General features: G+C 44.9%; 2 protein-coding genes across 2 annotated transcripts in view; one reads left to right on the top strand and one right to left on the bottom strand.

Annotated features, from left to right (window-relative positions):
• LOC144671611 (uncharacterized) overlaps positions 1-15968 on the bottom strand; it is a 307259-nt gene that overhangs the window by 31919 nt on the left and 259372 nt on the right. The window lies entirely within an intron of this gene.
• LOC144671538 (intercellular adhesion molecule 5-like) lies at positions 398-12044 on the top strand. Its single transcript, XM_078533491.1, has 9 exons — positions 398-401; positions 835-1116; positions 2041-2322; positions 3074-3355; positions 4121-4402; positions 7454-7735; positions 8744-8840; positions 9720-9801; positions 10755-12044. Exons 1-9 carry the CDS (start codon positions 398-400, stop codon positions 11001-11003), a joined length of 1842 nt encoding a protein of 613 aa, XP_078389617.1. The 3' UTR covers positions 11004-12044.

Here is a 15968-nt window from a genome sequence, read left to right as displayed (position 1 = left end):
GAGACTATCAGTGTGTGGCAGAGAATGAACATGGAGCAGTGGAGGGGTTCATAACCATCACTGCGGAACGTGAGTTAATGCAAACTTCAACATCACTCACACACACGCAGATACACACACATACACTCATGTGTAGACACATACATGCACATTTACACTTACAGTCATACACATGCAAACACATACACAGAAACACACACACACTCAACTTACACACACAGTCACACGTGCACACACATAGACATACACTTGCATAATCACTCACTCATGCACAGACGTAAACACAAAGACACACGCACACATGCGCAAACACATACAGAAACGCACACACAGACACATGCGTGCATACACACACAAACACACTCACTTGTGCAGAAACACAAACACACACGTACACATGAGTGAGGTCCCTCTCCTCTCTCAGTGCTGTACTGGAGTCTCGGTATCAGCTCTGATTCTGTGTTGAAGGAAGGTAAACTCCAGATCAACAAGACCCTGAATTGGATGAGCAACCTCCTGAACAGAGAATTGTAGATTTACCCATCAGTGCTCCATCGATCAAATACAATTCATTGCCTGTCAAGCCCTTGGCGAAATCCTCAGGATGTGAAAGGAAGTTTCTTTCATTCTAGGTGGACAGCACCTCTACTGGTGGGAGAATGTAACTGCAGCTTGACTGTTTACATAGGAAGTGCCCATTATAAATTTGACAGTGGACATTATATGGAGGGAAGGTACCTGGAAATGCATTCAGGCAGCAGATACAGAGAGATGATGCATGGAGTCTTGCTGTAAACTGTGCTTGCTCACATTAAACACTTGATTTGTTTTTAGATGCACCACAGAATCTCTCAATTGCTTCTCTTGATATGATTAACGCTGCATCGATCAATATAATTGAGGGGAATTCTGCAGTGATAATCTGCTCTGTCGAGAGCTTCCCAGTTTCTAACCTGACGTGGCGACATCTTAATGTCCCAATGAACAGAACAAGTTCCAACAATGAGCTGTGGTTGGTGATTCCTCACGTTACATCCAGGGACACTGGAGTCTATCAGTGTGTGGCAGAGAATCAACATGGAGCAGTGGAGGGGTTCATAACCATCACTGTGGAACGTGAGTGTACACAGACTTGAACATCACTCACACACACACACACACACTCACATGCATACAAACAAGCATTCATGTTTGCTTGCACAGGTGTGCACACCTGTAAGCTCACACACAGAAACATACATACAGAATCACACGTGTGCTTGCTCACACACACAGACATGTGTGAGTTGTCTGTTCTCCCTGTGTTGCACTGGAGTGTTGCTCCAGATTCTGTTCTGTAGCAATGACGACATCAGCTAAACAAGACCCTGTATTGGACGAGCAGCCCCCTGCACAGAGAATTGTAGGTTTATCACTCAATACCCCATTATTCTAAATCAATTCCTCGACTGTCAAATCCCCGTGAACATCCTGATGATGTGAAAGACATTTTCTTTCCTTCTAGCCCGACAGTGTCTCCTCTGGTGGAAGGCTGTAATTACAGCGTGACATTTTACATATCCACATGCAGCAAGAGCTGAACAACACTCAGCTTGGCCTGAGAAATAACAAGTAAGGTTCATGCCACACAAATACCAGGCAGTGATCATCAACAAGAGAGAATCTAACCATCGCCCCTTTATATTCAATGGCTTTACCATCAGTGAATGTTAACCAAACAACTAACTGGATCGACCATAAATACTGTGGCTATAGGAGCAGGTCAGAGGCTGGGAATTCTGTGGGGTTGAATAACTCACCACCACCTTCTCAAGGGCAATTAGGGATGGGTAAAAAATGCTGGCCTAACCAGTGACACTCACTTCCCATGAATGTACAAAAAGAAACGCTAGAGTAGTGACCATCATTAAAATTGACATAAGAAATTATAATGGGGAAAGATGCCTTGAAATGCACATCGAAACCAGATAGACAGAGATGAATAATGGAGTCTTGCTGTGCAATGTGTTTGCTCACAATGAAATCTTTATTTGTTTTTAGATGCACCACGGAATCTCTCAATTACTTCTCTTGATACGATTAACGCTTCATCGATCAATATAATTGAGGGGAATTCTGCAGTGATAATCTGCTCTGTCGAGAGCTTCCCAGCTTCTAACCTGATGTGGCGACATCTTAATGTCCCAATGAACAGAACAAGTTCCAACAATGAGCTGTGGTTTGTGATTCCTCACGTTACATCCAGGGACACAGGAGACTATCAGTGTGTGGCAGAGAATGAACATGGAGCAGTGGAGGGGTTCATAACCATCACTGTGGAATGTGAGTTAACGCAAACTTCAACATCAATCACACAAACTCACAGACAAACACACTCATGTGTAGACACATACGTGCACACTTACACACACAGTGATGCACGTTCAAACACATACATTGAAACACACACACACTCAACTCACACACACACTCACATGTGCACACACATAGGCAAATACATGCACACACACTCACTCATGCACAGATGTATACACACAGGCACATGCACACATGCACAAACACATACACACATGCACACACAAACACACTCACTTGTGCAGAAACGCAAACACACACATACACACAAACACACACACATGTGTGAGTTCCCTCTCCTCTCTCAGTGCTGCACTGGTGTCTCGGTATCAGCTCTGATTCTGTGTTGAAGGAAGGTAAACTCCAGATCAACAAGACCCTGAATTGGATTTGCAACCTCCTGAACAGAGAATTGTAGATTTACCCGTCAGTGCTCCATCGATCAAATACAATTCATTGCTTGTCAAGCCCTTGGGGACATCCTGAGGATGTGAAAGGAAACTTCTTTCAATCTAGATGGACAACACCTCTACTGGTGGGAGAATGCAACTGCAGTGTGACAGTTTACATAGGCCGTGTCGATTGTAAATGTGGCTTAAGACCTTATCCTGAGGGAAGTTACCTGGAAATGCATTCAGACATCAGATACAGAGAGATGATACATGGAGTCTTGTTGCGCACTATGTTTGCTCACATTAAAATCTTTATATGTTTTTAGATGGACCACGGAATCTCTCAATTACTTCTCTTGATACGATTAACACTTCATCAATCAATATAATTGAGGGGAATTCTGCCGTGATAATCTGCTCTGTCGAGAGCTTCCCAGCTTCTAACCTGATGTGGCGACATCTTAATGTCCCAATGAACAGAACAAGTTCCAACAATGAGCTGTGGTTGGTGATTCCTCACATTACATCCAGGGACACCGGAGACTATCAGTGTGTGGCAGAGAATGAACATGGAGCAGTGGAGGGGTTCATAACCATCACTGTGGAACGTGAGTTAATGCAAACTTCAACATCACTCACACACACACTCATGTGTAGACACATACATGCACATTTACACACACAGTCATACACGTGCAAACACATACACAGAAACACACACACACTCAACTCACACACACACACTCACACGTGCACACACATAGACATACACATGCACACACACTCATTCATGCACAGACGTATACACAAAGACACACAAACACATGCGTAAACACATACACAAAAACGCACACAGACACATGCGTGCATAAACACACAAACACACTCACATGTGCAGAGAAACAAACACACACACAAACACACACACACACACACATGCGTGAGGTCCCTCTCCTCTCTCAGGGCTGCACTGGAGTCTCAGTATCAGCTCTGATTCTGTGTTGAAGGAAGGTAAATTCCAGATCAACAAGACCCTGAAATGGATGAGCAACCTCCTGAACAGAGAATTGTAGATTTACCCCTCAGTGCTCCATCGATCAAATACAATTCATTGCCTGTCAAGCCCTTGGGGACATCCTGAGGATGTGAAAGGAAGTTTCTTTCATTCAAGGTGGACTACACCTCTACTGGTGGGAAAATGTAACTGCAGTTTGTCTGTTTACATAGGCAGTGCCCATTATAAATTTGACAGTGGAAGTGAAATGGAGGGAAGGTACCTGGAAATGCATACAGGCAGCAGATACAGAGAGATAATGCATGGAATCTTGCTGTAAACTGTGCTTGCTCACATTAAACACTTGATTTGTTTTTAGATGCACCACAGAATCTCTCAATTACATCTCTTGATACGATTAACGCTTCATCGATCAACATAATTGAGGGGAATTCTGCAGTGATAATCTGCTCTGTCGAGAGCTTCCCAGTTTCTAACCTGACGTGGCGACATCTTAATGTCCCAATGAACAGAACAAGTTCCAACAATGAGCTGTGGTTGGTGATTCCTCACGTTACATCCAGGGACACTGGAGACTATCAGTGTGTAGCAGAGAATGAACATGGAGCAGTGGAGGGGTTCATAACCATCACTGTGGAACGTGAGTGTACACAGACTTGAACATCACTCACACACACACACACTCACATACACAAAAACACTCATGTGTAGACACATACATACACACTTACACACACAGTCACATAAGTTCCAACATATACACAGAAACATTCACAAACTTAACTCACGCACACACTCATTCATGCGCACACATAGACACATGCATGCACACGCACGCACTCATTCATGCACACACGTAGACAAACGCATACACACTCACTCAAGCACAGATGTAAACGCACACACACGCACACACGCGCCCACACATGCGCACACAGACACACGTGCATACACACAAAAACCAACTCACTTGTGAAGTACATACACACTCAAGTGTGAGTTCCCTCTCCTCTCTCAGGGCTGCACTGGAGTCTCGGTATCAGCTCCGATTCTGTGTTGAAGGAAGGTAAACTCCAGATCAACAAGACCCTGAATTAGACGAGCAACCTCCTGAAGAGAGATTTGTAGATTTACCCCTCAGTGCTCCATCGATCAAATACAATTCATTGGCTTTCAATCCCTTGGGGTCATCTTGAGAGTGTTAAAGGAAGTTTCTTTCATTCTAGATGGACAGCACCTCTACTGGTGGGAGAATGCAACTGCAGTGTGACAGTTTACATAGCAAGTGCCCATTATAAATGTGACAGTAATTTTTCCTGAGGGAAGGTCCCTGGAAATGCATTCAGACATTAGATACAGAAAGATGATGCATGGAGTCTTTCTGTGCACTATGCTTGCTCACATTAAAATCTTTTTATGTTTTCAGATGCCCCACAGAACCTCTCAATTACTTCTCTTGATATGATGAATGCTTCACCGATCAATATAATTGAGGGGAATTCTGCAGTGATAATCTGCTCTGTCGAGAGCTTCCCAGCTTCTAACCTGACGTGGCGACATCTTAATGTCCCAATGAACAGAACAAGTTCCAACAATGAGCTGTGGTTGGTGATTTCTCACTTTACATCCAGGGACACTGGAGACTATCAGTGTGTGGCAGAGAATGAACATGGAACAGTGGAAGGGTTCACAACAATCACTGTGGAATGTGAGTTAATGCAAACTTCAACATCTCTCTCTCACACACACACACACACACACACACACACGCATACAAACAAGTATTCCTGTGGAATCCCACATGTGCACAGGTGTGCACACCTGTATGCTCACACACAGAAACATACATACAGAATCATACGTGTGCTTGCTAACACACACAGACATGTGTGAGTTGTCTGTTCTCCCTGTGCTGCACTGGATTGTTGCTCCAGATTCTGTTTTGAAACAATGACGACATCAGCTGAACAAGACCCTGTATTGGACGAGCAGCCCCCTGCCCAGAGAATTGTAGGTTTATCACTCAATACCCCATTATTCTAAAGCAATTCCTCGACTGACAAATCCCCGTGAACATCCTGATGATGTGAAAGACATTTTCTTTCCTTCTAGCCCGACAGTGTCTCCTCTGGTGGAAGGCTGTAATTACAGCGTGACAGTTTACATATCCACATGCAGCAAGAGCTGAACAACACTCAGCTTGGGCTGAGAAATGACAATTAAGGTTCACGCCACACAAATACCAGGCATTGATCATCTCCAACAGGAGAGAATCTAACCATCCCCCCTCGATATTCAATGACTTTACCATCGCTGAATCCCCCACGATCAACATCCTAGGGGATGTTGACAAAACAACGAACTGGAAAGGCCATAAATACTGTATAGGAGCAGCGCAGAGTCTGGGAATTCTGTGGGGGTGAAAAACTCACCACCACCTTCTCAAGGGCAATTAGGGATGGGTAAAAAATGCTGGCCTAGCCAGCGACACTCACTTCCCATGAATGTACAAAAAGAAACGCACCACTAGTGAACATTATAAATTTTGACATAAGAACATATAATGGGGAAAGATGCCTTGAAATGCACATAGAAACCAGATAGAGATGAAACATGGAGTCTTGCTGTGCACTGTGTTTGATCACAATAAAATCTTTATTTGTTTTTAGATGCACCACAGAATCTCTCAATTACTTCTCTTGCTACGATTAACGCTTCATCGATCAATATAATTGAGGGGAATTCTGCAGTGATAATCTGCTCTGTCGAGAGCTTCCCAGCTTCTAACCTGATGTGGCGACATCTTAATGTCCCAATGAACAGAACAAGTTCCAACAATGAGCTGTGGTTTGTGATTCCTCACGTTACATCCAGGGACACTGGAGACTATCAGTGTGTGGCAGAGAATCAACATGGAGCAGTGGAGGGGTTCATAACCATCACTGTGGAATGTGAGTTCACGCAAACTTCAACATCTCTCTCACACGCACACACACACACACACTCATGTGTAGACACATACACGCACACTTACACACACAGTGATGCACGTTCAAACACATACACAGAAACACACACTCAACTCAAACACACACTCACATGTGCACACACATAGACAAATACATGCACACACACTCACTCATGGACAGATGTATACAAACAGGCACACGCACACCTGCGCAAACACATACACACACGCACACACAAACACACTCACTTGTGCAGAAACACAAACACACACATACACACAAACACACACACATGTGTGGGTTCCCTGTTCTATCTCAGTGCTGCACTGGTGTCTCGGTATCAGCTCCGATTCTGTGTTGAAGTAAGGTAAACTCCAGATCAACAAGGCCCTGAATTGGATGAGCAACCTCCTGAACAGAGAATTGTAGATTTACCCCTCAGTGCTCCATGGATCAAATACAATTCATTGCCTGTCAAGCCCTTGGGAACATCCTGAGCAAGTGAAAGGAAGTTCCTTTCATTCTAGGTGGACAGCACATCGACTGGTGGGAGGATGTAATTGCAGTTTGACTGTGAACCGAGCCCATATAAATTTGACGGTGGAAGTAATATAGAGGGAAGGTACCTGGAAATTCATACAGGCAGCATATACAGAGAGATGATGCATGGAGTCTTTCTGTAAACTGTGCTTGCTCACATTAAACACTTGATTTGTTTTTAGATGCACCACAGAATCTCTCATTTACTTCGCTTGATATGATTAACGCTTCATCGATCAATATAATTGAGGGGAATTCTACAGTGATAATCTGCTCTGTCGAGAGCTTCCCAGCTTCTAACCTGACGTGGCGACATCTTAATGTCCCAATGAACAGAACAAGTTCCAACAATGAGCTGTGGTTGGTGATTCCTCACGTTACATCCAGGGACACTGGAGACTATCAGTGTGTGGCAGAGAATGAACATGGAGCAGTGGAGGGGTTCATAACCATCACTGTGGAATGTGAGTGTGGAGATACATTTGTTTATTCGTTTATTCGTTGTCACCTTGGTCTCCGTGGAGCCATTGGGATCGTGTTGTTTTTAATCCAGTTTTCTTCAATCCTCGCTCAGTCCACGTTATCCACACATCCAATTTTTCCTCTCCCCTTCTGTTTTTGCTCTCAGTTTCTCCTTCAATGGTTGCTTTTATCAAGGCTGTCAGGTCTTCGTTTCCAATCTCCGTATTTGACGACCTTTCTCTCTCTAACTGCCCTGAACAACCCTTTTAATTGCTGAACTTCTCATTCTTTAATTGATAAATATTATATATAAATATTACATGGATTACATCGATAAATATTATATATAAATGTTACATAGATTACATCGATAAATATTATATATAAGTGTTACATAGATTACATTGATAAATATATATAAATGTTACATGTATTACATCGATAAATATTATATATAAATATTATATGGATAACATTGATCAATACTATATATAAATGTTACATGGATTACATTGAAATGCAACACTTATATTCATAAGTTGCTTAGAAATTATCAAAACGTTCGACAGCCAATGAAGCATTATCGAAGTGAGCTCACTGTTGTAATGTAGGAAACACAGGTACTGATTTGTGCACAGCAAGATCCCACAAACCACAGTGTGATAATGACCTGATAGTCGATTATTTCAGTGAGGTTGGTTGTTACATGTGTAGAGATTACATGCCCTTTAGGGAGGGAAGCATGTCTCGATGTGTATGTGACTCCAGTCTCAAGCGCCAACGTGGTTAACTCTTACCTGCCCTCTGAACTGCTCTCCCAGTTTGGGTCAAACCAGTGGTTCAGGAGGAAGACCCCCCACCACCATCTCAAGGGGAAACTAGAGATGGACAATAAATGTCAGCATTGCCGGAGAATGAGTATTTAAACATTGGGCGAGTGTATCGCTTCTCGAGATACATCGGAGCATCATTCTAAACTGTAGAGCAGTAATTAATGGCTGTTTTTACAGGTAGAGACTCCAGTAAATGGACAGTAGGATTGCTCACGGCTGGGATCATGCTGAGTGTTTTCCTGGCTGGAATCTTTATCTTGATCTGTGTGAGAAAGTAAGTGTGAAGATTTAACTTGATTTTAATATAAACATTTACTTCAATGTTCTTTCCTTAAGTCGGTGATACTTTCCCTTGGGATCAGCACCAGGCGCCTCTCCGTTAGTGGTCCCTGTGTCCACTATGATCCGGAGAGAACCTTTCATTGTCCTGTATCCAGGTAAACGATCACGAGACCCAGAGATTCCTCACTCTGCACGATTACTCCTGGATAAATATTTGCTTCAATGTTCTTTCCTTAAGTTAGTGATTGTTTCCCTTGTGTTTAGCACCAGACACCTCTCCATAACTGGACTCTTTGTCCCTTATGATCCAGAGAGTGTTTTTCATTGCTCATTATCCAGATAAATAATAATCAGTTGCTGTGATCTGGAAGGTGCTGCCTGAAAGTGCGGTGGAAGCAGATTCAATAGGAACTTTCAAAAGGGGAATTGGATAAAGACTTGAAGGGGTAAAATTTGAAGGGCTGTGGAGGGAAGAGCAGGGGTGGAGCGGGGTTCAAAGATATGGCGCGTTATTATAATGATATTATACCTTTGGCTTATTTACTGTACAAGACACAAGGCACCAATCGCTCGCAGGGATTGGGTGAGAATGTTATGGGCTCGTTTATCAAGACTAGGCACAAGAACAGTTATACATACGGATAAAGCTTGGAGGCATCAGAGCTGTGTGTGTGTGTGCTCTGCTCAAAGCAAAAGTGAAACTAAGATTGGATCCCAGGACACACTTCCATTATAGTGATGTCACACTGATATCCCTTATTACAACAAGAGACAGTCCAGTCGTTGGTGTAAGGTTACAGCGGGCTCTGTGTCTGTGCTGCACTGACTCTCTGCTATATGATAACCACAGTGTGATTTTGTGTTATTGCAGGAGAAAGACAGCGATGGAGGAGAGAGTTTCAGGGACCACTGACATTGCATTGACCCCTAGTCCACCCACTGTGAAGCACCAGGTACAGGAGCTGTTTACACTCACTCCAAAGTTTCAATCTCAGTGTCCCAGATTCTCAGCCAGGTTACCTACTGATTTCTAACTGTGGTATCAGCAATGGCTCAGTAGGTAACACTGTCTCTCGTTCTCCCCCCCCCCCCTCTCTCTCTCCATCACTCGCTCTTTGACCAGAAACCTGAACACAATAATGACAAGGCACCTGATGTCAGTGCTGAGGGATTGCTGCACTGTCGGAGGGTCAGTGCTGAGGGAGTGCTGCACTGTGTGAGGGACAGTACTGAGGGGGTGCTGCACTGTCGGAGGGTCAGTGCTGAGGGAGTGCTGCACTGTGTGAGGATCAGTACTGAGGGAGTGCTGCACTGTCGGAGTGTCAGTACTGAGGGAGTGCTGCACTGTCGGAGGGTCAGTGCTGAGGGAGTGCTGCACTCTGCGAGGGACAGTACTGAGGGGGTGCTGCACTGTCGAAGAGTCCTTATTCAAGGGGTGCTGTCCTCTGGAAGGGGCAGTTGTGAGGGAGTGCCGCACTGTTAGGCATCAGCACTGAGAGATTGCAGTGTTCGAGGTGCCGACTTTCAGAACAGTTGTATAATGCTGACCATGTTTCCCCTCTCAGGTGGTCGTATAAGATCCCACGTTATAAGATCCAACATTATAACAGTGACACCCTTCAATAAAATTCCTTCATTGGCGTGAGGTGCTTTGGATGCCTGTGTTTGTGAATAATGGAGCACAAATCTCACGATTCAGATGGTAACATAGGACTTCCAGAAACAGGTCAGCGATAGAGAGAGAGAGTAAATGATAAAGAGAGAGAGAAAGCGAGAGAGAGAGAGAGAGTGAAAAAGGGTTAACCCCACTGAGCCACGACTGACACTAACGAGGCTGCACAATAAGTTAACCCTATCAGTGCCAGTAAATGATGTGAGGATGTCTTCTGTTTCCATTTCTCTGTAGGGTAAACAGAACGTGCTGATTACTGAGCCCCGGGACACAACCAGAGACACAACTAGCGAGGGGGAAACCCCAGCTCCACGGGATCTCTCTGAACGTCCAGTGGGAGGCGATGCTGGACATGGGAACCCCGACAAACCCGACAACCTTCTCTACACCAACATCAACTTTTCAAAGCTGCCCAGCGGTGACAGGACTGTGCACAGGAGCGAGGACATGGAATACGCACAGATCAGGTTCCAGAAAAACTGAGTGTGAAACAGGGAGCGGGGCTGTGGGGTGTGTGCAGCCAACATGGCCAAATAGTAATGAACAGAAATATGATGTTGCTCAACTTTTTTTATTGGTTCTGAGTGAGCTTTCTGAATGCTGCACCTTTTTTCATGCTGTCAAAGATTACGAGAAGCTTATGAATTATGTGTAATTTTACATCTGTTAATACAAGGTGAGGTGAGAGTGACTGCCCTTAACATTAAGGCAACATTTGACCGAGTATGGCATCATGGAGCCCTAGCAAAACTGGAGTCAATGGGAATCAGGGGTGCTATGAAAGTATAATAAATTTCATAATATTTTTCTGGTTTGTTGTAAAGTAGGTTTATGGGTGTGAGTATAGATGGGTCTGTCTGTGTGGTTTAATTACATCTGGAGTCAGGTAGACCACAAGTTTCAGATTATCAAAAGAAGCTCGGTGTAGAAATGTGCTTGAAGTGCGAATGAGAAAACATGGAGGCTGCCTTAGCATGTAAGGTGTGAAGGGGATGTTTAGATTTCAAAGGGATGTTGGTCTGTTCAGGACAAGCCCAATAAGCAAAGCTAAGGAGTTTTTTTTTAATTTTACCCAAACTTCATTGACAATATTGGCAACATGAAAGTTTATATTATGGGAAAGGTAGACTTCCAAAGACGTATGGAACAATGGAATTTACACATCAAAGAGAGAGAAACATTTATAAAGAAGAATGAAAGGTTATGTTGGGGCCATGTAAGATCTAACAGGAGTGTGTGAAACAGGCTTGAAGAAGCGTCCAGGCATTTGTGCATAAGTCTGTTATGCTCAGTAAATAAAGTTGGAGAAATCCGTTTAGAATTCCACGGTCAAGTGTGTACTGTGTTAACTCACTGGTTTTGTTTTTAAATCTAAAATCTTATTTTGGACTGTAGCCTTAAACGGGGTCTGTAACTGGGAGTCAGGTTAATTAGGAATTTTAGAATTTATTTTAGTTGTAACTAACTGTGGTATTATGTATGTGCTTGAAATCTTTTATTTTGTTAATAAATAATTTAATCAAATTTTAAAAATCTCTAAAGGTTGTGGTCAACTCATTACTGCTGAATTCATTGCATGCATCTTGTAATAAATACAAATTGCAAAACTATTGTGATAGCACGACCAATTTTCCCTTGTGGATTTGGTTCACCAAGCACACATCATCTGCCATGTCATGACACAGGGAAAGCTCTCTGCTGTTTGGATTCATACCAAGCACAAAGGAAGGTGGTTGTGGTTGTTGGAGGTCAGTCATCTCAGTTCCAGGACAACACTGCAGGAGTTGCTCAGGGTAGTGTCTTCGGCCCAACCATCTTCAGATGCTTCATCAATGACATTCATTCTATCAATATGGTCAGAATTATGGATTTTCGCTGATGATTGCACAATGTTCAACATCATTCGTGACTCATCAGATACTGAAGCAGTCCATGTCCAAATGCAGCAAGACCTGGACAACATCCAGGCTTGGCCTGACAAGTGGCAAGCAACATTCATGCCACACAAGTGCCAGGCAATGACCATCTCCAACAAGAGAGAATCTATCCATCTCCCTTTGATGTCCAATGGCATCACCATTGCTGAATCCCCCACTATTAACATTCTGGGGGTTACACTTCACCAGAAACTGAACTGGACTAGCCATATAAATACTGTGGCTACAAGAGCAGGTCAGAGGCTGGGAATCCTGTGGTGAGTAACTCACTCCTGACTCCCCAAAGCCTGTCCACCAACCTCAAGGCACAGGTCAGGAGTGAGATGGAATACTCTCCACTTGCCTGAATGAGTGCAGCTCCCACAACATTCAAGAAGCTCAACACCATCCAGGACAAAGCAGCCCCGCTTGATTGGTACTCCATCCACAAACATTCACTCTCTCCACAACTGACGCACAGGGGCAGCAGTGTGTGTACCATCTACAAGATGCAACGCAGGGACTCACCAAGCCCCCTTAGACAGCACCTTCCAAACACACGACCACTACTATCTAGAAGGACAAGGGCAACAGACACATGGGAACACCACCACCTGAAAGTTCCCCTCCAAGTCACACACCATCCTGACTTGGAAATATATCGCCATTCCTTCACTGTCACTGGGTCAGAATCCTACAACTCCACCCCCCACCCCCCATCCCCCACCGCCCCAAGCAGTTCTGTGGGTGTACATACACCACATGGACTGCAGCAGCTCAAGAAGGCAGCTCACCACCATATATTCTCAAGGACAATTAGGGATGGGCAATAAATTCTGGCCTAGCCAATGACGTCCACATCCCATGAATGAATAAAAAAAAGAAGCAATTAAAATGCTCTGACATTTCTGTACATTTTTTTTTTCAAATTAAATACCTACTCTAGTGAATAATTCCATTCTCCAAGGCACCATTTCCTGTTTTCACATGCCCTTCTGATTATTTAAATTTCTGTGTCATTGGTAATGGAACATTCCCATGTAAACATGTCACACTGTAATTACAGCCTTATGCCAGTGGTGGTGCTCTAGTGTCAGAGTTTTGCTTCTCAGAGACTGGAGGAGCTGTATACGTTGTGTTTACAATATGAGTAACACTCAGGGGTGACCAAGGGGATTCTTTTGGCCATGTTTACGATGTTGCTAAGATACAACGGCCCGTGGGATTTTTCCTGCTGCGTTCACAAGGTTGAATTGAAGAGATTTTTGAAGTATCTGGCACAGTTTTATAAAGGTCCCCTTGCTGCGTTCAGGTCTGGGGCCTGCAGCTTAGGGAGGATATATTGTCCATGGACGGGGTGTAGCGCAGAGTCACCAGAACGATCCCGGGGCTGAAAGGGTTAAATCCCGAGGACAGGTTGCACAGACTAGTCTTGTGTTCCCCCGAGTCTCGAAGATTAAGGGGTGATCTAATCGAGGAGTTTAAGGTGATTAAAGGCTTTGATACGGGCAATAGAGAGAAACTATTTCCTCTGGTGGGGCTGAGGTGAGTGGGGTGGGGGGTGGGGTCCAGAACAAGGGGTCAGAACCTTAAGATTGGAGCCAGGCCGTTCAGGGGGTGATGTCAGGAAGCACTTCTTCACACAAAGTGGGGGGTGGAAATCTGGAACTCCCTCCCCCAGAAAAAGCTGTCGAGTCTGGGAGGCGTCAATTGGAAATTTCAAAACTGAGATTGAGAGATTTTTGTTGGGTCGGGGGGGGGTTAAGGGTCACGGAACCGAGGCGGGTGGATGGGGTTAAGATACAGATCACCCGTGATCCAATCAAATGTGAGGACGGTGTGTCTCAGGGAGGCTGGCCCAGCCCCAGACTGAGCCGTCTCTGTGACGTTCTTCAACCCTGTTGGTCAGCAATGACCACATGAATTGATGTCAGCCTGATATGTAGTGCATGGAGGGATATTGCTCTGCACGGTGTGTGTGCATCACAGCGCTCATTCACATGGGTTCCATGTGCACCTACATCAGCTGTGTACACATCCAAGCCTCAATGCTGCATCCGGGGAATGTGCCATGTCTCACACCTTAGCTGCAGCCCGACCCTTCCCTTGGAGCTCTGTGTGCTGGAGACCAGCTGCTTACCTTACCGGGACGCAGCAGCTCATTGAACTTTCTCCCTGCGCTGAATCCGTCAGCGCTGATGGTCTCGTGTTGCACTCACCACAGCCGCTATTTGAATCCCAGACCCTCTTGGTTGCTGCAGGATCATTCCGGTGACCAGCGGAATACGGAGCTGCTCTCCTCTTCTGTATCTCTTCCACCAAAACAGGGAAGGTCCTGGTCCAGGAGACCAGGGAGCAGCTGGACCCATCCCTTCCCCGGCCTCCCCGCTGTCTGACACTCTATCAACGGAAATGTCCGGTGAAAAGGGTCACGGTCCATTCAGATTACAAAGCTCTCCTTCACTTTTGCTTTGCTCGCTCACACCAACCATTTTCACCACATCCCGAGTGATGACTGGGAAGGTTTGGTGGAGAAACCGGCTCTGCCCGAATGCTCGGTGCCGGGCATGTTGTGGCTGTGAGTCTGTGGGAACACGCGGTGCTCCGTCACCACCCACAGCCCTACCGGTTTCCTCCCTCTGACTCCCACTGTTATGTGGTGACACTGAGCAGCTGCGAGGGACCTGGGCAAGGGTCAACAGTGTGGGCACATACTGATGGACGGGTGGCAAGGGGGAAAATGGATGTGATAATGAGCATGTCACTGTCCATCCTTCCTCCACCCTCTGAGTCTTTGGCAGATAACCACATGAGTGCAGAATATCTGTACCAGCGAGTGGTGGCGGGGCGATGCCAACTCCGAGTCTGTGTCTTGTGAATCCATCCCAAGTTTTCACTCGAGCCCACAGACACCCACAGGAAACCCACAGAGAGACAATCACTGGGAAAGACACTCGCTCCTTGTGGCTTCACGTTTTAACCCTATCCTGTCTGCATGTCTCAAATGTTAAACACACCAGCCACATTCAGGGAGGTTTCACTCTGTGAATCACTCACTCTCTCTGCCCCACACAAACACACACACACACACACACACACAGAGCTCCTGTGTATGTGTGTATGTTTTTGCGCATGTGCGTGTTTGTGTGTATGAGTTTGTGCCTGTGTGTGTGAGTGTTTTTGTGCGTGTGTGTGTGTTTCTGTTTGTGTGCGTCTTTGTTTGTGTTTGTGTGTTCGTGTGTAGTGTTTGTGTATGTTCATTTGTTGTGTGTGTGTATGAGTATGTGCCTGTGTCTGTGTATGTTTTTGTGTGTGTGTGAATGTTATTGTGCGTGTGAGTGTGTGTTTATGTTTGTGTGCGTCTTCATGTGTGTTTGTGTGTTCGTGTGTAGTGTTTGTGTATGTTCATTTGTTGTGCGTCTGTGTGTTTGTGCCTCTCTGTGAGACTGTGTGTTTCTGACAGCAGGTCAGGGAGAAATAGTCCAGAATGCCCTTTGGTTTTGTAGCATTGAAACAATGACAGGAGGTAAAC

This window comes from Cetorhinus maximus, chromosome 33 (assembly GCF_964194155.1).
Source record: "Cetorhinus maximus chromosome 33, sCetMax3.hap1.1, whole genome shotgun sequence".
Taxonomy (NCBI): domain Eukaryota; kingdom Metazoa; phylum Chordata; class Chondrichthyes; order Lamniformes; family Cetorhinidae; genus Cetorhinus; species Cetorhinus maximus.
This window is presented reverse-complemented; position numbering and strand designations above follow the sequence as displayed.

Excerpts from the sequence above, each read along its gene's own strand:
- LOC144671538 (XM_078533491.1), top strand. Across the intron at positions 1,117-2,040 it reads CATAACCATCACTGTGGAAC|ATGCACCACGGAATCTCTCA; the intron begins GTGAGTGTACAC and ends ATTTGTTTTTAG. Across the intron at positions 8,841-9,719 it reads ATCTTGATCTGTGTGAGAAA|GAGAAAGACAGCGATGGAGG; the intron begins GTAAGTGTGAAG and ends GTGTTATTGCAG.